The 24,609-nt window shown below is 43.8% G+C and overlaps 1 protein-coding gene across 1 annotated transcript; it reads left to right on the top strand.

Moving 5' to 3' along the window:
• Nucleotides 1–102: 102 nt before the first annotated feature.
• LOC109899432 (ADP-ribosyl cyclase/cyclic ADP-ribose hydrolase 1) lies at nucleotides 103–17,640 on the top strand. Its single transcript, XM_020494671.2, has 9 exons — nucleotides 103–2,895; nucleotides 3,005–3,128; nucleotides 14,573–14,699; nucleotides 14,928–15,066; nucleotides 15,597–15,679; nucleotides 15,858–15,931; nucleotides 16,023–16,115; nucleotides 16,426–16,512; nucleotides 17,366–17,640. Exons 1-9 carry the CDS (start codon nucleotides 2,841–2,843, stop codon nucleotides 17,460–17,462), a joined length of 879 nt encoding a protein of 292 aa, XP_020350260.1. The 5' UTR covers nucleotides 103–2,840; the 3' UTR covers nucleotides 17,463–17,640.
• The last annotated feature ends 6,969 nt before the right edge of the window (nucleotides 17,641–24,609 follow it).

Genomic DNA, 24,609 nt, shown 5'->3' on the forward strand with positions numbered 1-24,609 from the left:
GAAATGTTTTTGGGGGATTCAGTTCATTTGCACGGCAATTAATTGCAATTCATCTGATCATTCTTCATAACATTCTGGAGAGTATGCAAATTTCCATCATACAAACTGAGGTAGCAGACTTTGTGAAAACTCATTTCTGTGTCATTCTCAAAACTTTTGGCCACGACTGTATGATTGAAACAGAGTACAAGGCTGGGATGGGGATTGAAACCATAACTCGCATACAAACAAGACAATTAACACCATCTCCTGGCCACTAAGTGATACTGCACACACCGTATGTTGATTGGCAATCCACCCCTTTTCCAGCCTTAAAATAAATATAAGTAAATTCAAAAATCGTATCTTTATGTATTCATATGATATGTGTGTGCTCGCCCCTGTCCCTGCATATGGTAAGTGTCCTTCCCCAGAGTCCTTTTCCTGCCCTCTGTGTGGAGACGGTTGTAATGAGAGTCATGCGGGCCATCTGTCTGTGGCAAGAAAAGGCCTAGTTTATTCCCTCAGACCAGCTCTATGGGTTGAGATAGGGCTGTGTCTGTCTTGGGAGCCCAGCCCCTCAGGTTTCTTAGTTGCCAAGGGAGGAGGGTAATGTCCACTGCACAACCCCAGGACACTGCTACTGTGCAGGGAGGGAAATGAACACCACTCCTACGGACATCCAGATGTTGTGGAGCTAAATGTTCATCAACTCATCAATGTTTGTGTCCCTTCTTATGCAGTGGTAAGCACTTCTTGGTCTTTGGCTGGTTTTTATGTATTCGTTTTTGGACTGAGTGTTTCTATTGAATATGTTTGACATGATTACTGATTTATTACCATGTTATTGTTTCCTGTTGATTTATTCTAATCGTAGGTAAGGTATTTGTGTTGATTTGGTGAGTTTGAACTGTACTTTACTTCATGAGTGATAAGAAAATGGATGATTGGCTTTTAACAAAAAAATGACCAAAACAAAAAAAAATCATTAATCAGTAATGCCTGCCTTTATTTTGAGTGTGTGTGCTTGATGGACTGTTTACCCTTACATCTACTGTAAACATCTGAAAGACAACCACCTTTATGACAGGACACAAAGACAGTGTGTGTGCTTGATGGACTGTTTACCCTTACATCTACTGTAAACATCTGAAAGACAACCACCTTTATGGCAGGACACAAAGACAGTGTGTGTGCTTGATGGACTGTTTACCCTTACATCTACTGTAAACATCTGAAAGACAACCACCTTTATGACAGGACACAAAGACAGTGTGTGTGCTTGATGGACTGTTTACCCTTACATCTACTGTAAACATCTGAAAGACAACCACCTTTATGACAGGACACAAAGACAGTGTGTGTGCTTGATGGACTGTTTACCCTTACATCTACTGTAAACATCTGAAAGACAACCACCTTTATGACAGGACACAAAGACAGTGTGTGTGCTTGATGGACTGTTTACCCTTACATCTACTGTAAACATCTGAAAGACAACCACCTTTATGACAGGACACAAAGACAGTGTGTGTGCTTGATGGACTGTTTACCCTTACATCTACTGTAAACATCTGAAAGACAACCACCTTTATGACAGGACACAAAGACAGTGTGTGTGCTTGATGGACTGTTTACCCTTACATCTACTGTAAACATCTGAAAGACAACCACCTTTATGACAGGACACAAAGACAGTGTGTGTGCTTGATGGACTGTTTACCCTTACATCTACTGTAAACATCTGAAAGACAACCACCTTTATGACAGGACACAAAGACAGTGTGTGTGCTTGATGGACTGTTTACCCTTACATCTACTGTAAACATCTGAAAGACAACCACCTTTATGGCAGGACACAAAGACAGTGGGAAGAGACAGCCACATTCCCTTAGCTGATTAGATTTAACAGGCAACAAACCCAGTGTGTGTTCTCTTGAGAGTAGTGAGAGACGCAAGGAGCTCTGCCAGCCACTTGTAAACACTGTTACTCTACTAACCCAACTCATAAACCCTATCTCTAACTAAAGTCATACCCTCCGACATACCCTACCAACACCAACTCCTCACGATTACACACACTGACCAGAATCTTACACTACCTACCAATTTTTTTTAACCTGACACTATGTATGGCCTGTTTGTATGTCTTTCTGCAAACTTCTAGTGGTTGACCTCTCCCCCATTGCACAAATGTGCTTCCTAGTAGTATAGCGTGAAATTATAATTAGAGTCACATTTGGGATAACACATGGGTTGTCTCTTCTTTTACCTCACACTTGAGGTCACCAAGCATGCAAACACCAACACACAGAGAGAGAGAAAGAGAGAGCATGAAATTATAATAAGAGTCTCCCCTCTCTTGTACACTGCTGCTATTCGCTGTTTGTTAGTTACCTATGCATAGTCATAGTCTTCGCCCCCACCTACATGTGCAGATTACCTCAACTAGCCTGTACCCCTGCACACTGACTCGGTACCGGTGCCCCCTGTATATAGCCTCGTTATTCTTATTGTGTTACTTTTTATTATTACTTTTTATTTTAGCCTACTTGGTAAATATTTTCTTCTTCTTGAACTGCACTCTTGGTTAAGGGCTTGTAAGTAAGCATTTCATGGTAAAGTCTACACTTGTTGTATTCAGGGCATGTCTCAAATAAAGTTTGATTTGATTTGGTCTCTTCATTGACTTCACACTCTTGATGTCAATTGATGTCACCAAGCACGTGCACACACATACACACACTTCGTTACTCTCACTCACTATTTCTTTCTCTATTGACAGTGACAGGGCCTAACTCTGAAAGTAAGAGGGGTCTGGGGCGTACCTTGGAGAGCTCCATCCATGAGCTCTGAACACCATGACCTTTCAGAAGTCTTCGTCGACCTCTAGCATATTCCACATGCTCATATTATGTGAGTTATATTCAATAGTACCTCCATAACCTGAGTGAAAGAACACCTTTATAGACATTGATGAATATATTCAAAGAGGTATTGTACTTGTGTTATTTTCTTTCATCAGGGTTTGTCATTGTCCTGTTTTGCACTGATGGTTTGACAGCTGGAATGGGGACGACACCTAACCTGAAACACATTGTGATTGGTCGATGTTACAGCTACATAACACTAGTTTGGCCTAATTCCAGGTAAAGTGTGGGTAAGACATGAAAAAGTAGGCAGTTTGACCGACAAATCAAATGTATTTCTAACATAGAATCCCTTATGGGAAACCACATGATTTCACATGTGGAAAATAACCTGATTTCACATGTGGAAAATAACCTGATTCACATGTGAAAATGTGTTTGTGGAACATAGGCAAAATAGCCATCTTTTATAATAAAGTATTGCAGGCTAACAATAAAATACAATTGCTTACAGTTGCCAAAGAAAAATCAAATCAAATGTATTTATTTAGCCCTTCTTACATCAGCTGATATCGCAAAGTGCTGTACAGAAACCCAGCCTAAAATCCCAAACAGCAAGCAATGCAGGTGTAGAAGCACAGTGGCTAGGGAAAACTCCATAGAAAGGCCAAAACCTAGGGAGAAACCTAGAGAGGAACCAGGCTGTGAGGGGTGGCCAGTCCTCTTCTGGCTGTGCCGGGTGGAGATTATAACAGAACATGGCCAAGATGTTCAAATGTTCATAAATGACCAGCATGGTCAAATAATAATAATCACAGTAGTTGTCGAGGGTGCAACAAGTCAGCACCTCAGGAGTAAATGTCAGTTGGCTTTTCATAGCCAATCATTAAGAGTATCTCTACCGCTTCTGCTGTCTCTAGAGAGTTGAAAACAGCAGGTCTGGGACAGGTAGCACGTCCGGTGAACAGGTCAGTGTTCCATAGCCACAGGCAGAACAGTTGAAACTGGAGCAGCAGCACGGCCAGGTGGACTGGGGACAGCAAGGAGTCATCATGCCAGGTTGTCCTGAGGCATGGTCCTAGGGCTCAGGTCCTCCGAGAGAGAGAGAGAGAGAGAAAGAAAGAAAGAAAACCATTTGAAAGCACACATTTACTTTACCGGTAGAAATACTTTTTTGTTGTTGTTGATATTTTCATCTTTATAAGTGAATTCATACTTTCTCATCTTTTGGACCCAGTCATTAGTTCGTTTAGTTCGATATTTATGGACGCGACCCAGCCATTCGCTTTTTTATGTTCCATGGCAACGATCTTATCCCTTGCTTGTTAGCTAGCCAGCTAGCTACGGCTAACACAGTCACAACCTTTGCAGGTAGAGTAACAGCAAAGTAGCTGTTTTCTGTTGACATTCATTTGGGTACATCCATAACAATGAGCTGATAATGGCTGATTATGCCTGGCATAGGTAGAAAAGTTTTCCTTCTCGTCAGAACACTCAACACTTCATAATGAGGAGATCACATTGTTTTTCCAACACTAGGCTAGGAATTTGAACAATTGTTTGTTGCTAGCAAACCTGCCTATATGACAACCAAATTTTAAAATATCAGTTGCTGATAACAGCTGGTCAAACTAGAAACATGGAAGTACTTTACAGCATAGCGCCACTTGCGTAATGACTGCAACAGTAGGGACCAGATACATTCTTGTTCATCACTCACCACGTTAAGTCATCAGACGCTCCCCCCCCCCAATGAAAGTTTCCTAGTAAAGTTTGTTCCTCGTAGGACCTGCATTTACAATGTATCTTATTCCGTTTTGTGTGGTTGTTGGTTTAGCATTCTGTAACTTTGTAGCAAGGACGGTCTGCATGTGTAGGCGCTTATTGCGTCATGATTGCAAGGTTCCCCGATATATTTTCGAACTGTCCAGTTATCTGGTTTTAATTTCCATTCTAGAATTCCATTTTAACCAATCAGAAACGCGTATTCAATAATGCTGTGGTATGTCTAATTATAAACTGGGTGGTTCGAGCCCTGAATGCTGATTGGCTGACAGTGTCATGAACGCTGAGTGCAAACTGCTTCAGTATGTTCACACTTGATTTATTCATTTAATTGACCCTTCATTTTCATTGGAATGATCACAATGGTGCAATGCAAGTGCTCATAAAACATAAAACATAAAAGTTTCACTGTACCTCCATTACTGAGTAAGAAACGGGGTTCACAGTCACAGTCAATACATCCTTCGCGTGTGGGTTTTCGTCAACCTCTAGCAATGAGCCTTTAAAGTACTTCCTGTTTCGGTACGGAGTTATGGTGGTTAATTTTTACTCTTATGACTCTATCAAAGCAGGCAAACTTTGAAGCAAGTCTGAAAACAAGGTTACAGTAGCTAAAAGAATTGCGCAATACGTACAAACGTACAATGAATGACAATAACCTCATGTGAAACCAGAAGTCAATTTGTTAAAAGGACATGTCATCTCGCCACCTTCCACTCCGATGTAATTGTACCGCGAATCGATCACATCACTGGCCATGCAAAACAAACACAAAGCACCTACCATTTCACGAATGCATATATACAGTTGAAGTCGGAAGTTTACATACAGCTTAGCCAAATGCATATAAACTCAGGGTTTCACAATTCTTGACATTTAATCAGAGCAAAAATTCCCTGTCTTAGGTCAGTTAAGATCATCACTTTATTTTAAGAATGTGAAATGTCAGAATAATAGCAGAGAGATTGATTTATTTCAGCTTTTATTTCTTTCATCACATTCCCAGTGGGTCAGAAGTTCACATACACCCAATTAGTATTTGGTAGCATTGCCTTTAAATTGTTTAACTTGGATCAAATTTCGGGTAGCCTTCCACAAGCTTCCCACAATAAGTTGGGTGAATTTTGGCCCATTCCTTCTGACAGAGCTGGTGTAACTGAGTCAGATTTGTAGGTCTTCTTGCTCGCACGCATTTTTTCAGTTCTGCCCACAAATGTTCTATAGGATTGAGGTCAGGGCTTTGTGATGGCCACTCCAATACCTTGACTTTGTTGTCCTTAAGTCATTTTGCCACAACTTTGGAAGTATGTTTGGGGTCATTGTCCATTTGGAACACCCACTTGCGACCAAGCTTTAACTTCCTGACTGAAGTCTTGAGATGTTGCTTCAATATATCCACATAATTTTCCTGCCTCATGATGCCATCTATTTTGTGAAGTGCACCAGTCCCTCCTGCAGCAAAGCACCCCCACAACATGATGCTGCCAACCCCGTGCTTCCCTGTTGGGATGATGTTCTTCGGTTCGCAAGCCTCCCCCCTTTTCCTCCAAACATAACGGTGGTCATTAGGGCCAAACAGTTCTATTTTTGCTTCATCAGACCAGAGGACATTTTCCCAAGAAGTACAATCTTTGTCCCCATGTGCAGTTGCAAACCATAGTCTGGCTTTTCATGGCGGTTTTGGAGCAGTGGCTTCTTCCTTGCTGAGCGGCCTTTCAGGTTATGTCAATATTGGACTCGTTTCACTGTTGATATTGTCACGCCCTGACCTTAGAGAGCCTTTTTTATTCTCTATTTGGTTAGGTCTTTGTTGGCCTAGTATGGATCCCAATCAGAGGCAGCTGTTTATTGTTGTCTCTGATTGGGGATCATACTTAGGCAGCCCTTTCCCCCTTTCAGATGTGGGATCTTGATTTTGTTAGTTGCTCTATAGCCTGCCGAACTTTACCCTCGTTTTTGTATTTTGTTGGATTTTTGGTGTTCATTTTAAATAAAAGTAAGATGTTTGCCAACCACGCTGCACCACGCTGCACCTTGGTCTCATTCCAACAACTTTTGTACCTGTTTCTTCCAGCATCCTCACAAGGTCCTTTGCTGTTGTTCTGGGATTGATTTGCACCTTTTGCACCAAAGTACGTTCATCTCTAGGAGACCGAACGTGTCTCCTTCCTGAGCGGTATAACGGCTGCGTGGTCCCATGGTGTTTATACTTGCGTACTATTGTTTGTACAGATGAACATGGTACCTTCAGACGTTTGAAAATTGCTCCCAAGGATGAACCAGACTTGTAAGTCTACTATTTTTTTTCTGAGGTTTGGCTGATTTCTTTCTTTTCTTTTTACCATGATATCAAGCAAAGAGAAACTGAGTTTGAAGGTAGGCCTTGAAATACAGGTACACCTCCAATTGACTCAAATGACTCAAATGATGTCAATTAGCCTATCAGAAGCTTCTAAAGCCATGACATCATTTTCTGGAATTTCCCAAGCTGTTTAAAGGCACAGTCAACTTAGTATATGTAAACTTATGACCCACTGGAATTGTGATACAGTGAATTATAAGTTTTTGGAATAATTACTTCTGTAAGTAGATGTCCTAACCGACTTGCCAAAATGATAGTTTGTTAAAAATACATTTGTGGAGTGGTTGAAAAACTAGTTTTAATGTCCTACCATGTCTGTCATAGCCTCACAGGCAGAGAGAGAGGGCTGTATTGGAGAAGCATGAGTGATGTCTCTGTACTTGTTGAGAACGAATATGTCACAGCTAAGATGAATGCACTCCCTCCTGTTAGAGAGTGATGGGTTAGCAACATAATGCGTGAGACTTAATGAGGAATTACAACACTGCTACATCTAGCACCCTTTTGGACACTGCGATCCATCCATTTCCTCTAATCATAAATCTAATCAGGGCGTGAAAACAGAGGTAACCGATGTCTTCGATCATAAAAGTTTAAAGGAGGCAGTGTAATTGGTAGTGCATCATAAAGCTTTGGGCTCTGCACGACTTCCTGTGACAGATAATCCCACATTATACTCCCTTTCTCTGGGAGTTGGACTGTGTGTGTGCGTGCGCGCCCTTGGGCCTTATTGCTTAAATAACTTGTAGAAAATACACTTTATGACACTGTCATGAAGTATTATGACCATCCTGTGTCATTTTACTTGATTCTGTCAAGAATTATGACCACCATAATCATATAAACCAGATAGGCCTATCACGAGCATGGCCATATGTCAGTCATCACTCAAAGATAGTGTCTTGTCCTGCTCCTAAAATTTACTCCTGCATTCATCCCAGTCATCAGCAACAGAGCATTGGGGTACAGTAGGTACATGTCTGACATCAATGTGTGCACAATTACAATAATTTAATATGGTACATTTCAGAAAATGTTATATAACATACACATTAAGTTTTCAAGTAGGCTATGGTGTAATCTGCAATGCTTCGCCTTGTGTGGTAGGTCTTGTGGGATTTGACACTCTTATGTAGGTGTCATAACCAGACATAAAATAACTATCGTGGGAGGCTTTGTGGGTTTTAACACTCTTATGTAGGTGTCATAACCAGCCTTAAAATAATACATGTCACAACAGGCCTAAATATGTGTCACGACAGTGTTATGACTGTATATTGACAGGTTAGTCAGTTGTACAACTGAATGTATTCAGATAAAATGTGTCTGAATCAGAGAGGTGTGGGGGGCTGCCTTATAGTGCAGCAGAGCTCGTGTCCGACTCCAGACCCCCCCCCCCAACTGAATAGTTGAGTCTCAATGCAGAATGGGAGCCGTTTATAAATATCTCATGTTTTTTTCTCTCCCCTACCTCAATCACATTATCATTTAAATCGATATTGAAAAAATGGTTTAATAGTTTTTTATTGCAACAACACAAATTCTTCCACTTTGTCCATCACAACCAGGGATTGCTGCAGCACCTCCATTACCTGTATAATTGGATAGGGGGGCGCTGGAGGTCAGGGTCACCCCAGATAGCATATGAACAAGTCATAAGCAATGGCAAAATGTGTAGAGCTTAGCTTTAATGGTCGCTTTTTGGGCACAAAAAACAATCCTCATGCACGCCACGACCGACGTAGGTAGTTCGTTAGCTAAGATAGCTACTCGTAGCTAGCCAGTTTCTCCTCCAGTGTGTGTTGAGGTCATTTCACAGGATTTGGTTTTGGATGAAGACGAAAGCTAGAGAGATCGGTAAGAAATTGCACTTCTGTAGCCAAATATCTTATTCATACCTTTTTTAAGCATTAAATGACCTGGTATGATGGTGCATTGATCAGTTATACAGTTTAAAGCCATTATTCTTTTTTGGGGGGCAAAAATAGACCTTTAAAGTAACTGTCCAGTGTTTCCCGATTTCTATGAAATATGACCTACAATTAATTAATCCTTAATATAAGTTAAATTGTTTTACCTCCACATTTTTTTAAATTATGTATGTTAAAAAGTAACTTTTCTGTGTTGGAATGCTGTGGGCATACCACAACAACAGAATGGTGAGGGTGTATACCGGTCATTAAAGATATTAATGCAAGTAGACCACTGATAGGCCAGCTCATCCTCCTCAGGAGGATGACATCATCCTCTATGAGGAAATAGCAAGTAGTTTTTAAATGGTCTATTTGAGATGGGGTTTTTTATCAAGTGTTTTTTCTCAAATGTATGCTTTGGCCACAAATGCGAAAAAAGGGTAAGTCATTATTTGGGTGTGAGTTAACAGAATATGAACTTTTAAAAGTGAGATTTTCACTGGCCAGTCACTTTAAAACTGCAATATTTTCTCATCCTCATGGCAAAATGTGAAGAATAATATGAGATCAGCATTAAAACAGAAAATTTCAATCTCTGCCCATTGTCAAAATGTAGAATTGCATGGAACACTGCAAATTTCTCTTTCACTCATAACATTTTAAAACGGAAAATGTCTCTCTCTGTGATTGGGGGTCTTCCACTTATCCTTCCACTTATTTTCAAAATACCCCTCCATATACCCCTCAAAATACCAATCAACAAAGGCATAATAAGGGTAGAATTGCAGGAAATGTCTTTTTTTTTTAAAGGACCCTCGTTCCCCCCGTTTACAGTTTGCCCTCCCATTGTACTTACAAGGTAGTGAACTGTACCATGTGAGTTCATATGTGTAGCTGTGAAATCAGTGGAAGCTTCTCAGAGGAAGGGAAGAACCACCCTCAACAGTGAATTTCATACAAATAAAAATTGTGAAACATTAAAGTTATCCTTTTTAGGTAAAACTATACAAAATATATTGTCACCAAATAATTGATTAAAACACACTGTTTTGCAATGAAGGTCTACAGTTGTCTCAGCAGCACTCCCTGGGGTAGCATTATGGTGTAGCCCGAGGACAACTACACTACACAACCAAAAGTATGTGGACACCTGCTAGTCAATCATCTCATTCCAAAATCATCTGCATTAATATGGAGTTTGTCCCCCATTTGCTGCTATAACAGCCTCCCCTCTTCTGGGAAGGCACTCCACTACATTTTGGAAAATTGCTGCGGGGACTTGCTTCCATTCAGCTACAAGAGCATTAGTGAGGTTGGGCACTGATGTTGGGCGATTAGGCCTGGCTCGCAGTCGGCGTTCCAATTCATCCCAAAGGTGTTCGATGGGGTTGAGGTCAAGACTCTGTGCAGCCCAGTCAAGTTCTTCCACACCAATCTTGACAAACCATTTCTTGAATTGACCTCGCACAGGGCCATTGTCATGCTGAATCAGGAAAGGGCCTTCCCCAAACTGTTGCCACAAATTTGGAAGCACAGAATCGTCTAGTATGTCATTCTGTGCAATAGCGTTAAGATTTCCCTTCACTGGAACTAAGGGGCCTAGCCCGAACCATGAAAAACTGCCCCAGACCCTTATTCCTCCTCCACCAAACTTTACAGTTGGCACTATGCATCCGCCAAACCCGACCGACTGCCAGATTCATCACTCCAGAGAAGGTGTTTCCACTGCTCCATAGTCCAATGGCGGCGAGCTTTACACCATTCCAGCTGAACAGACTTGTTGGAAAGGTGGCATCCTGTGACAGTGCCATGTTGAATGTCCCTGAGCTCTTCAGTAAGGCCATTCTACTTGCCAATATTTGACCGTGGCAGCTCTAGCAAGGCAAACATTTGACGGACTGACTGGTTGGAAAGGTAGCATCCTATGACAGTGCCACATTGAAAGCCATTGAGTTCTTCAGTAAGACCATTCTACTGCCAATGTTTGCATGGCTTTGTACTCGATTTTATACACCTGTCAGCAACGAGTGTGGCTGAAATAGACAAATCCACTCATTTGAAGGGGTGTCCATATACCTTTTGTATATACAGTGCATTCGGAAAGTTTTCAGACCCCTTAACTTTTTCCACATTTTGTTACGTTACAGCCTTATTTAAAAATGAATTACATTTTAATTTTCCCCCTAATCAATCTATGCACAATACCCAACAAGGAAAAAGCAAAAACGGTTTATTTTTTAATTTTTGCAAAAATTAAATAATAAAAAACACAAAATATCACATTTACATAAGTATTCATACCCTTTACTCAATACTTTGTTGAAGCACCTTTGGCAGCGATTACAGCCTTGTGTCTTCTTGGGTATGATACTACGAGCTTGGCACACCAATATTTGGGGAGTTTCTCCCATTCTTTTCTGCAGATCCTGTCAAGCTCTGTCATGCTGAATGGGGAGTGTTGCTGCACAGCTATTTTCAGGTCTCTACAGAGATGTTCGATCGGGTTCAAGTCCGGGATCTGGCTGGGCCTCTCAAGGACATTCAAAAACTTGTCCCGAAGCCACTCCTCCGTTGTTTTCGCTGTGTGCTTAGAGTTGTTGTCCTGTTGGAAGGTGAACCTTCACCCCAGTCTGAGGTCCTAAGCGCTCTGGAGCAGGTTTTCATCAAGGATCTCTCTGTACTTTGCTCCATTCATCTTTGCCTCGATCCTGACGAGTCTCCCAGTCCCTGCTGCTGAAAATCATCCCCACAGCATGATGCTGCCACGACAATGCTTCACTCGTAGGGATGGTGCCAGGTTTCCTCCAGATGTGATGCTTGGCATTCAGGCCAAAGAGTTCAATCTTGGTTTCATCAGACCAGAGAATCTTGTTTCTCATGGTCTGAGAGTCCTTTAGGTGCCTTTTGGCAAACTCTAAGCCGGCTGTCATGTGCCTTTTACTGAGGAGTGGCATCCGTCTGGCACTCTACCATAAAAGCCTGATTGGTGGAGTGCTGCAGAGATGATTGTCTTTCTGGAAGGTTCTCCCATATCCACATAGGAACTCTGGAGCTCTGTCAGAGTGACCACCGGGTTCTTGCTCACCTCCCTGACCAAGGCCCTTCTCCCTCGGTTGCTCACTTTGGCCAGGTGGCCAGCTCCAGGAGGAGTCTTGGTGATTACAAACTTCTTCCATTTAAGAATGATGGAGGCCACTGTGTTCTTGGGGACCTTCAATGCTGCAGAAATGTTTTGGTACCCTTCCCAGATATGTGCCTCAACCCAATCCTGTCTGGCTGTAATCTCTGCCACATGTGCATTAAAAAGTGTGGAGTAAATGGTCTGAAAACCTATGTAAATGTGATATTTAAAAAAAAAAAAATATATATATATATATATATATATACACATTTGCAAATATTGGTGGAATGGAAGGACATGCAGCAGGTTTTAATTAAGTTCAAATCCTAGTTAAGGCTGGGTCCCAAGTGTGGTCACAGTTCAAAATAAAACTATGTTTTTTACACTAATTGAAATCAGAATAGAGCAGCATAATGTAATTTTATAGAAATTAGACATTCAAATTATTGTATATACTTAAGAAAAGTGCAAAAATGTATTCTAGGCAATATGTACAGCCAATCTCCTTTATGTCCACAGACCTGGTGACGCAGCAGGTACTTCAGGTTGCAACCAAAAGTTTGTGCAGTTAAGTCCCAAGTAATCAAGAGGACCATGACACTATGTTTTAAAAATGTTCTTGGGGATGGCCCTGGAACAAACCAGAATCTAACTAAAACCTGCAGGGGACTATGACTGTTTAAATTGAATTAATGTAAATTAAGCATTTTAAAGCAAAATATTCTCAATGGCATTTAACACCTGGGTTATCACATGTGTTCAAATGACATGTGTAGTTTCATGTCATCACATGTTTTTTGCATCCCCATGTTGTCCATTTATTTCACATGGGATCATGTTGTGACATGTTATCACATTAAAGTCACATAAAATCACATGAGATCATGTGATTACGTGAATTTTGTGTGATTTTTTTGTAAGGGATCTTATTTCATTATATGCAACATGCTCTCAACATGACATATTTAAAAAAATGTTATCTATGATTAGATATACAGTACCAGTCAAAAGTTTGGACACACCTACTCATTCAAGGGTTTTCTTTATTTGTACTATTTTCTACATTGTAGAATAATAGTGAAGACATCAAAACTATAAAAACACATAAGGAATCATGTAGTATCCAAACAAATAAATTTTAGATTCTTCAAAGTACCAGCTTCACCTAGATTCTTCTCAACCAGCTTCACCTGGAATGCTTTTCCAATAGTCTTGAAGGAGTTCCCACATATGCTGAGCTGCTTTTCCTTCACTCTGCGGTCCAACTCATCCCAAACCTTCTCAATTGGGTTGAGGTCAGGTGATTGTGGAGGCCAGGTCATCTGATGCAGCACTCCATCACAATCCTTCTTGGTCAATTAGCCCTTACACAGCCTGGAGGTATGTTGAGTCATTGTCCTGTTGAAAAACAAATGATAGTCCCACTAAGCGCCAACCAGATGGGATGGCATATCACTGCAGAACACTGTGTGCTTTAATTGTAAATATATCACTGACAGTGTCACCAGCAAAGAACCTCCACACCATCACACTTCCTATTCCATGCTTCACGGTGGGAACCTCACATGCAGAGATCATCCGTTCACCTACTCTGTGTCTCAGAAAGACAAGGCAGTTGGAACCAAAAATCTCAAATTTGGACTCATCAGACCGAAGGACAGATTTCCACCGGTCTAATGTCCATTGCTCGTGTTTCTTGGCCCAAGCAAGTCTCTTCTTATTATTGGTATCCTTTAGCAGTGGTTTCTTTGCATCAATTCGACCACGAGGGCCTGATTGATGCAGTCTCCTCTGAACAGTTGATGTTGAGAGGTGTCTGTTACTTGAACTCTGTGAAGCATTTATTTGGGCTGCAATCTAAGGTGCAGTTAACTCAAATGAACTTATCCTCTGCAGCAGAGGTAACTCTGGGTCTTCCTTTCCTGTCCTCATGCGAATCAGTTTCATCATTGAGCTTGATGTTTTTTGTGACTGCACTTGAAGAAACTTTAAAGATCCTGGAATTTTATGGCTTGACTGACCATCATGTCTTATGTTTGGCTGTCATTTCTCATTGATTATTTGAGCTGTTCTTGCCAGAACTTGGTCTTTTACCAAATAGGGCTATATTCTGTATACCACTTCTACCTTGTCACAACACAACTCAGCTCAAAAGCATTAAAAAGGAAATAAATTCCACAAATTAACTTTTAACAAGGCAGATCTGTTAATTGAAATGCATTCCAGGTGATTACCTCATGAAGCTGGTTGAGAGAATTCCAAGAGTGTGCAAAGTTGTCATCAAGGCAAAGGGTGGCTACTTTGAAGACTCTCAAATATTAAATATATTTTGATTTGTTTTACACTTTTTTGGTTACTACATGATTTCATGTGTTATTTCATGGTACATGATTCCATATGTGTTATTTCATAGTTTTGATGTCTTCGCTATTATTCTACAATGTAGAAAATAGTAAAAAATAAAGGAAAACCCTGGAATGAGTAGGTGTGTCCAAACTTTTGACTGGTGCTGTAGGTAAAAGTGCTGTGTGTGTTACTGTAGCTATGACTGTGAGGAGATCTGGAGGGAGTTTGAGGAGGCTGTAATGAGGAAGTCTCGCTGTAATGTGAAGGTTAAGGACTACAAAAGGATGTTCCATGCCACACCACAGACTCTGACATGTGGTAAGGTGAGTATCACCATGGCAGCTCTGGATTCTTATCCGAGACAGGTGGGACCTGATCCTAGATCAGCATTCCTACCCTGTGACAATTTATGAGTACGGGCCCTGAATCCTCTGAGGATGTAACTGACTGTGTTGTGTTTTTGAGTATCTTTGATTTCTTGAGTATCTACTGTATGATTCCTCTGAGATCTAGTATCTGGTTTGTGCTTGTTGCCCTCGTGGTTTTTGTAGTTGCTGTTCTGGAGTAAGACCAGGGAGCTGATACACAGCTATGCAGCTGTAACACGTCGTTTCTGGACCCTGGAGGACACGCTGGTGGGATACATGTTCAATGACCTCATCTGGTGCGGACAGGAAGAGAAAGACAGAGGTAGGATTCATCATGATCTGAGAGAGAAAGGGCGAGAGAGAGAGAGAGAGAGAGAGAGAGAGAGTTATGATTCCCCTCTTCACATTGTTCCCAAAAGAACTGAAGGAACAGTTGTTCCAGTGGGCGCCAAGCCATCACTCCAAAGCCCCTGATTTGGAGAGAGGTCACAATTATGACAGGCTGGGGCTCTGTGGTTGACCACAGATGTAATGTTTGGGTCAGTGCATACAGGAAGTTTAGACAGAGTGGGGATATCGCACACATAGGGTGTCATGTAGCGCAGCTGTACCACAACACCATGTGTTACACCCCCATCTCTGTGGTAAACTCTTCCAATTTTGCACCGGAGAGACCCTCCCCCCTGCTCTGCACACGAATCAAACAAGGAGAATGACTTAGCTTTTTTTTTTGAAGGATAATGTAATCTTCACAGCAGATGTCATTGACTTTGTCTCTGTGGTGGTTGTTCTATGTAAAAAAAATGGCTGTCTCTCGCTTATGAAGCTCCTTCATGTGTTTCTCTTTGTTAGGCTTTGATTTCAACTCTTGCCCAGACTGGTCAACGTGTGTTCACCATCCTGTCTATTCCTTGTGGAGACAAGCCTCACAAAACGTAAGCTCACTCACAAAATGGTAGCCTAAATGACATGAATGCCACTAATCTCACGGCAATATTTTTGTGGTAGGGATATGCCTTGTGATTTTGTGATACTGGGTGACTGCATGACATGTCTACTGTATATTGTGGACTATGTCTGGCTATGATGGCCTCACCTCTGTATGTTTGCCAGTTTGCTGCAGCGGCATGTGGCAACATCACAGTGCTGCTCAATGGATCCATAGAGAATGCTTTCAACAGGAAAAGGTAAGGCGAAGACGTGACAGCCACTGACAGTACATAGTGGTCTAACAGGGGTAGTGATTGTTTCACTCTGGTCCTTTTCATCTTGTTCTAGCATGTTTGGGGGTGTAGAGCTGGACAGCCTGAATCCCAGAATGGTGGATCATGTCAACATCAAGGTGGTGGCCAACCTGGAGGGACCCTTCATGTGAGAATGACTGGGAATGCGTCCCAAATAGCACTCTATTCCCTACATAGAGCCTGTTGGGCCCTGGTCAAGAGTAATGCACCACATTGGGAATAGGGTGCCATTTGGAACAAACCCTAGGTAAACACCCAAGTTACGAACTGGGCATATCTTTCAATATCAACACAAAATAAGTTTATCTATGCAAATGTCATGCAAATTACGTTATTGTCAAGTTGCATCAGATACAAACGGTTTGTTTACAATACACCAACCTTTAGAAAAACTGTATGCTATGTACTTTATGTATCCTCATTCTCTCCTCCTTTAGAGAATCCTGCACTCAGGGTTCCATTGTGGATTTGATCAATGTCCTACAGACCAGAGGGTTCCGCTGGACCTGCACAGACAGTGACCTGTAAGTCACATCACCTATACATAACTTCCTCCTTCACTAAAACACAATTTGTTTTGAACATTTCGGTAACTTTCTAGTTTTCCAGAAATCCTGAGTATTCCTGCTTATTAGGTATGCTTGCTGAAAGCAAAGCAAACTTTAGAAACTGTTCATACTTATTATTATTATTTGCCATCTGCTGGAACCTCTAGCGCCAAAACCGTAAAAGCTACCAACACCAAAGCAATTTTAAAACGTCCAGACTACCACTGATTGTCATGTGTGCTCCCTGTCCGGCCTCTAGGTCACCAAGCTGCTCATTATGGCCACACCTGTCACCATCGTTACGCGCATCAGCACATAATGACACTCACCTGGACTCCATCACTTCCCTGATTACCTGCTCTATATATGTCACTCCCTTTGGCTCCTTCCCCAGGTGTCGTTGTTTCTGTTTCAGTTTCATGTCTGTGCGTTGTTTGTGTTTCTTGGTTTGTATTATGTTTCGTTAATTTATTAAATTGTTCACTCCCTGAACTTGCTTTCCGACTCCCAGCGCACACGTTACAGAATGACGCCTCACCAAAGGGAAGCATCAGAGAGTTTTTTTAGTTTTTGTGTTGAGGTGATGTCTGGTCCGGGAGTCAGAACCGGCGTTACCTAGGAGGCCTCAGCCTGCTAGAGCCTCACGCCGGGGTGGGGGTAATGTCATGTATGCTCTCTCCAGTGCTTTAGGTCGCCATGCTCCCGTGCCTCTGCGGGATCGACAGAGTAACAGAGTTTCTGGAAAACTTGGGAATTTTGGGAAAGTGAACAGAACCCTAAACACGGTAGAGTGCACATTGTTATTTTGAATCTTCATGTCTCCTCACAGAACTCTGATGATCCTCCAGTGCATCCAGAACCCTCAACAGTTCTCCTGCCTGCCCTGTGCTAACAGCCTACTGCACAGACAGAGGCCACATCTATAGATGGGTTACATCCACCCTAAAAATATTACCCCCATAGTAGGCTGTCACTTTTCAGTGCATTATACTCTATCCAAGTTGTCTTTAGATATACACACATTTTGCTGTTTGTTTACTATGTCTGTTGATTTTAACTGAAATAAAGACAGATTCATTATATTTATGTGATAATGACATTGTCAAAACTGCTCTGTGATTGGTCCTTTCATAATGACATCATCATAGCCCTGCTCTCTGATTGGTCCCTAATCTTGTTTACTTATCAAACCCAGTTATTAGTCTATGTACTTTGACAATCAAGTTCTATTTTATCATGTATTCCAAAACCAGCACCACTTGTTCACCTGTAAAACTGTGTACACCCAGCTCAGGGCAGACTTGGGATTTGTCCACACCAAACGATCACATTCACATTGATAAATACACATCTTTGCGTGAAAATGACGACAAGGATATTTTACAGTCGGATTAGATTGTACGGTTGGTTGCTAAACGTGGGACAGACAGAAAGATTTTCCTCCGAGTTGGGCCTCTCGCTTCCTCTTACTCTCTGGTTTAGGTCAACGCTGATTGGCTATTACACTTTTTTTTTAAATCAAGGAATGCCAAATGCTGCTGGCTTCCCTTGCATTCAATGCTACAGGTGTCAACAATGTCATACTATTTTTGACCAGACAGCATCAGATAGATGGGCTACACATACAGAGAGGGGTGTTGATTTTATGAAACAGACACGAATGAAACATTTTATATGATTTATTTTTTAATTATTGAAACATTTTTGGGGGAAGCCTGGCTTCCCTTGGCATCCATGAATACACACCACTGGCTTAATATTAAAGATTCAGACTTTTCTTGTCAATACCTCTTCGAGGAACATGCCAAGATGATAGAAATATCATATTCTAAATCAGCTGACGATAGCGAACAAGTTACACCCCTTGTTTTTGCTGTTCAGTTTCGTAAAAAAACAAGGTCAGGGTACTTGGTGGAAGCCGGCTAGTGATGGCTATTTAACAGTGTGATGGCCTTGATATAGAAGCCAGCTTTGTTGTACCTGTACTGACCTCGCCTTCTGGATGATAACGGGGTGAACAGGCCATGGCTCGGGTGGTTGATGTCCTTGATGATCTTTTTGGCCTGAATACTGCCAACTGTTATTGATACAATCTACGGCAATTAGTTAATATTTTATGATTTTGGTTATTTTCTATGAATGCAAATGGGCTTTAAATAAAAAATTCTTCCTTAGAACTCCAATAGCTTCCACCCCATATTACTTTTGTTAATACAACCAACTATTGGTTCAGGGACTTCTTCCCTTACCATTAATGCAGAGAGAAAGAAAATAGAGAAATTATAGAAAAGTAAAACATGTCAAAATAAAAGTTATAATAAATACAATAATGAGTAACGATAATGAGTAACGATAACTTGGCTATATACAAGTGCTACCAGTACCGAGTCAATGTGCAGGTGTACGAGGTAATTAATTGGCGGCTCCAATTATGTTGTCCTGAGTTGTAGCTGGTGACCCTGTCAACGCTCACCTCACGCGGCATGCTGCTGCTCCTGCCTTCTTCCCTTCTTCTCTCCCATTAACATACCCTGAAACATGTGAGCTAACTTTTAGGCTAAGTAGTCGAACAGTGGAGTCAATTTGATAGATTAAATATGGTTTTAGTCATGGAAAAAGTTTCTAGTGCGAAGTGTGGAGATGCGCCTCTTGCATGAGTACTATTTCTCAAAATGTAATAGTTCTATTCTGCTCAAGTTTGAGATTAGAAAGACAAATTTGGCTGTATTACATACTTTGAAATGTTCTTCTAGTATATGCTACAGAATTAGACATCTTTGGCGATTTAAGTTCAAATCTGTTTCCGACAATCCGACAATTACTGTGTGGGTCTATAGAAAACACATTTGAAGGCCAACATTGTGGAAAAAGACATTGTGGAAAAAATCATCAATCGTGTAGCCTATATTCAACCTAATAACCATAGAATCATAATATCCTAAGAATACTTCAAGAACCACAATAATTTTGCATTTCAAGGCCTCCCTTGTTGTGTTATCATTGATATGGATTTGATCATATTCATTATTATACAGTGCCTTCAGAAAGTATCCAGACCCCTTGACTTTTTCCACATTTTGTGTTACAGCCTTATTCTAATAATTTTTTAAATTTTATTCTCAGCAATAAGTATTCAGACCATTTGCTATGAGACTCGAAATTGAGATCAGGTGCATCCTGTTTCCATTGATCATCCTTGAGATGTTTCTATAACTTGATTGGAGTCCACCTGTGGTAAATTAAATTGATTGGACATTATTTTGGAAGGCACACACTTGTCTATACAAGGTCCTACAGTTGACAGTGCATGTCAGATGAAAAAACAAGTCATGAGGTCGAAGGAATTATCCGTAGAGCTCTGAGACAGGACTGTGTCGAGGCACAGATCTGGGGAAGGGTACCAAAAACTTTCTGCAGCATTGAAGGTTCCCAAGAACACGGTGGCCTCCATCATTCTTAAATGGAAGAAGTTTGGAACCACAAAGACTCTTCTTAATGCTTGCCGCCCGGCCAAACTGAGCAATCGGAAAAACAAGATTATCTGGTCTGATAAAACCAAGATTCAACTCTTTGTCCTGAATGCCAAGCGTCATGTCTGGAGGAAACCTGGAACCATCCCTACGGTGAAGCATGGTGGTGGCAGAATCATGCTGTGGGGATGTTTTTCAGCAGCAGGGATTGTGTAATTGTGTGTCGATTGACGAGGGAAAAATGGTTTAATCAATTTTAGAATAAGGCTGTAACATAACAAAATGTGGAAAAAGTGAAGCAGTCTGAATTACTATCCAAATGCACTGTAATTCTGTGGACCTAATTCAGATAATGCATGTCATAACAAGATGTCTAGTGCTTCAAGACTTCTCCTCAACCCTCTCTCACTCTCTCCCCATGTCACGACTTCTACCGAAGGTAACTCCTCTCCCTGTTCGGGTGGCGCTCGGCGTCGCCGGTTTACTAGCCGCTACCGATCCCTTTTTATTTTTCTGGTTGTTTTGTCTGTGTTCCTTTTCACACCTGGTTTCAATTGCTTTGATTTCTGTGGGTATATAGGGCACCTGTTACCTGCCGTAATTCGTGCAGGATTAAGTTTGTGAGTATTCGCGTTCAGTATTCTATGCGGTTTATTGTTTTCGCATTGACGTATGTGTATGTAGTGTCGGCACTGTGGTTGTTCCTCCGTGTACTGACACGAGTTGTTTTCCTTCGAGCGAGTTGTTTGGACATTCATCTGGGCCAATTTTGTATTGGTGGACTATGTGTACAGATCTCTACATTAAACAGGCTTCTCAAAGAAAAATCCCTGCTCTCCTGCGCCTGACTCCTACCGAGACGCACTTTATCACAGAATCCTGCACCAATAACTATGGAGTCAGCAGGAGCAGACGCGCTCCCAGGGTCTGTGGAGGAGCGAGTTCAACACCACACGGCAGTGTTACACCGGCTGGGGACCGCCATGGATCAGGTGATGGTGACGATGGAGAGATGGGAGAGAGGTGGCCTTCCCACACGTTATCAGCCACACCCCAACCAGTACCACTACCCTCTCCTTCATTGCCTGAGCACAGTGGGATTCGACTCACCCTCCCGAGGGAGTACGATGGGACAGCGGCCGGGTGCCAGGGCTTCTTACTCCAGATGGACTTATACCTGGCGACTATTCGTCCGGCTCCTTCGGGGGGTGAGAGTGTGAACGCCCTCGTCTCCTGCCTCGCAGGTAAAGCCCTGGAGTGGGCCAACGCGGTATGGAACGATCTTGACTCTGCGAGGAACCACTACCCAGAGTTCGGGTGAACGGGTGAACGGCTGTTCCATCTGAGGTAGGAGAAGAGGAGTGCTCAGGACTTTGCTCTAGAGTTCCGGACCTTGGCTGCTGGCGCGGGATGGAACGACAGGGCCTTGATCGATCACTATAGGTGTAGTTTGCGTGAGGACGTCCGTAGGGAGCTGGCCTGTAGAGACACTACCTTGTCCTTGGACCAATTGATCGACATGTCCATTCGGTTGGACAACTTGCTGGCGACCCGCGGACGTCCAGATCGGGTTCTGTCAGTTCCATCCCCCAGCTCAACCACTCCAACACCCATGGAGCTAGGAGGTGCTGCAGCGAGGGCGACCGGAGGAGGGGGCCTTTCCTGTGCCAGCTGTGGTCGCAGAGGGCACACTTCAGACCGGTGCTGGGGGGGCCCCCCCGGGATTCGAGACGCCAGGCCGAGCACTGCCCAGACACCTCAGGTGAGTCGGCACCAGGCTCACCCAGAGCCCCCTGTTGGTCACATGTATGTATGGATTGTTTTTCCTGAATTTTCCCCTCTTTCCCGGCATAAGGCGCTAGTAGACTCAGGCGCGGCGGGGAATTTTATTGACCGCGGTTTAGCGAACAGGTTAGGGATTCCCCTTGTTCAGCTTGACAAACCCTTCCCAGTGCACGCCTTAGATAGCCGACCATTAGGGTCAGGACTGGTCAGGGAGGCCACGGCTCCACTGGGTATGGTTACGCAGGAGGGTCATGAGGAGAGCATTAGTCTCTTCCTCATTGATTCTCCTGCGTTTCCGGTGGTGTTGGGGATCCCCTGGTTGGCCCGTCACAACACCAGGATTGCATGGCAACAGAGGGCTCTACAGGGGTGGTCGGAGGAGTGCTCAGGCAGGTGTGTAGGAGTTTCCATCGGTGCTACAACGGTGGAGAGTCCAGACCAAGTCTCCACCGTGCACATTCCCTCAGAATATGCCGATTTGGCTATCGCCTTCTGTAAAAAGAAGGCGACCCAATTACCACCTCATTGACGAGGGGATTGTGCGATAAATCTCCTGGTAGGCGCTGCACTTCCCAGGAGTCACGTGTATCCCCTGTCACAGGAGGAGACGGTGGCTATGGAGACAAACATATCGGAATCTCTGGGGCAGGGGTTCATTCGGCCCTCCATCTCACCTGCCTCCTCGAGTTTCTTTTTTGTGAAGAAGAAGGAGGGTGGTCTGTGTCCGTGCATTGACTATAGAGGTCTAAATTCCATCACGGTGGGGTATAGTTACCCGCTACCTCTCATTGCCACGGCGATTGAGTCATTTCACGGAGCACGGTTTTTCACAAAACTGGATCTCAGGAGTGCATATAACTTGGTGCGTATCCGGAAGGGAGATGAGTGGAAGACAGCGTTTAGTGCCACATCCGGCCATTATGAGTACCTCGTCATGCCGTACGGGTTGAAGAATGCTCCAGCAGTCTTCCAATCTTTTGTGGATGAGATTCTCAGGGACCTGCACGGTCAGGGTGTGGTGGTTTACATCGATGATATTCTGGTCTATTCCGCTACACGGGCCGCGCATGTGTCTCTGGTGCGCAGGGTACTTGGGCGACTGTTGGAGCATGACCTGTACGTCAAGGCTGAGAAATGCTCGTTCTTCCAACAGGCCGTCTCCTTCCTTGGATATCGCATTTCCACATCGGGGTTGGTGATGGAGGATGACCGCATTGCAGCCGTGCGTAATTGGCCGACAACAAACCACGGTAAAGGAGGTGCAGTGGTTCTTAGGGTTTGCCAACTACTACCGGAGGTTTATCCGGGGTTTTGGGCAGGTGGCTGCGCCCATTACTTCACTGCTGAAGGGGGGGCCGACGCGTCTGGGATGGTCGGCTGAGGCGGACAGGGCTTTTGGTCGCCTGAAGGCTCTTTTTTACCTCGGCTCCCGTGCTGGCGCATCCGGACCCCTCTTTGGCATTCATAGTGGAGGTGGACGCATCCGAGGCTGGGGTTGGAGCCGTGCTCTCCCAGCACTCGGGTGCGCCACCGAAGCTCCGCCCCTGTGCGCTCTTTTCTCGGAAGCTCAGCCCGGCGGAGCGAAACTATGACGTGGGGGATCGGGAGCTGCTAGCTGTTGTCAGAGCCCTGAAGGTGTGGAGACATTGGCTTGAGGGGGCCCAACACCCTTTTCTCATCTGGACTGACCACCGTAATCTAGAGTACATTCGGGCAGCGAGGAGACTGAACCCTCGTCAGGCAAGGTGGGCCATGTTTTCAACCGATTTAGGTTTACCATCTCCTATAGACCAGGCTCCCAGAACACTAAGGCAGACGCACTGTCCCGACTATATGATACGGAGGAGCGGGCCATTGATCCTGCGCCCATCCTCCAGGCATCTTGTCTAGTGGCACCTGTAAGGTGGGAGGTGGACGCAGACATTGAGCGAGCATCGCGTGTTGAGCCTACTCCACCACAGTGTCCAGCGGGACGGGTGTATGTTCCGCTGGAGGTTAGAGACAGGTTAATTTGGTGGGCTCACACGTCCCCCTCCTCTGGTCACCCGGGGATCGGGAGGACGGTGCGATGTCTTAGTGGGAAGTACTGGTGGCCCACTTTAGCCAAGGACATGAGGGTTTATGTGTCCTCCTGCTCAGTGTGCGCTCAGTGCAAGGCTCCTAGGCACCTGCCCAGAGGGAAGTTACAACCCCTTCCCGTTCCACAGAGGCCTTGGTCACACCTGTCGGTTGACTTCCTGACCGATCTGCCACCGTCACAGGGCAACACCACGATCCTGGTCGTTGTGGATTGGTTTTCTAAGTCCTGTCGTCTCCTCCCTTTGCCCGGTCTCCCTACGGCCCTACAGACGGCGGAGGCCCTGTTTACTCACGTCTTCCGGCACTACGGGGTGCCTGAGGATATTGTTTCTGATCGGGATCCCCAGTTCACGTCCAGGGTGTGGAAGGCGTTCATGGAACGTTTGGGGGTCTCGGTCCGCCTGACCTCTGGGTTTCACCCCGAGAGTAATGGGCAGGTGGAAAGAGTGAACCAGGATGTGGGTAGGTTTCTGCGGTCGTATTGCCAGGACCGGCCAGGGGAGTGGGTGAAGTACATCCCCTGGGCAGAGATGGCCCAGAACTCACTCCTCTACGAACCTGTCGCCCTTCCAATGTGTGTTGGGCTATCAGCCGGTCCTGGTACCATGGCATCAGAGCCAGACCGAGGCTCCTGCGGTGGACGATTGGGTGAGACACTCAAGGGAAACCTGGGAGGCCGCCCACGGGTACCTTAAACGGGCCGAAGGGCGGCAGAAGGCCAGTGCCGACCGCCACCGCA

This window comes from Oncorhynchus kisutch, linkage group LG11 (genome assembly GCF_002021735.2).
Source record: "Oncorhynchus kisutch isolate 150728-3 linkage group LG11, Okis_V2, whole genome shotgun sequence".
Lineage (NCBI taxonomy): Eukaryota > Metazoa > Chordata > Actinopteri > Salmoniformes > Salmonidae > Oncorhynchus > Oncorhynchus kisutch.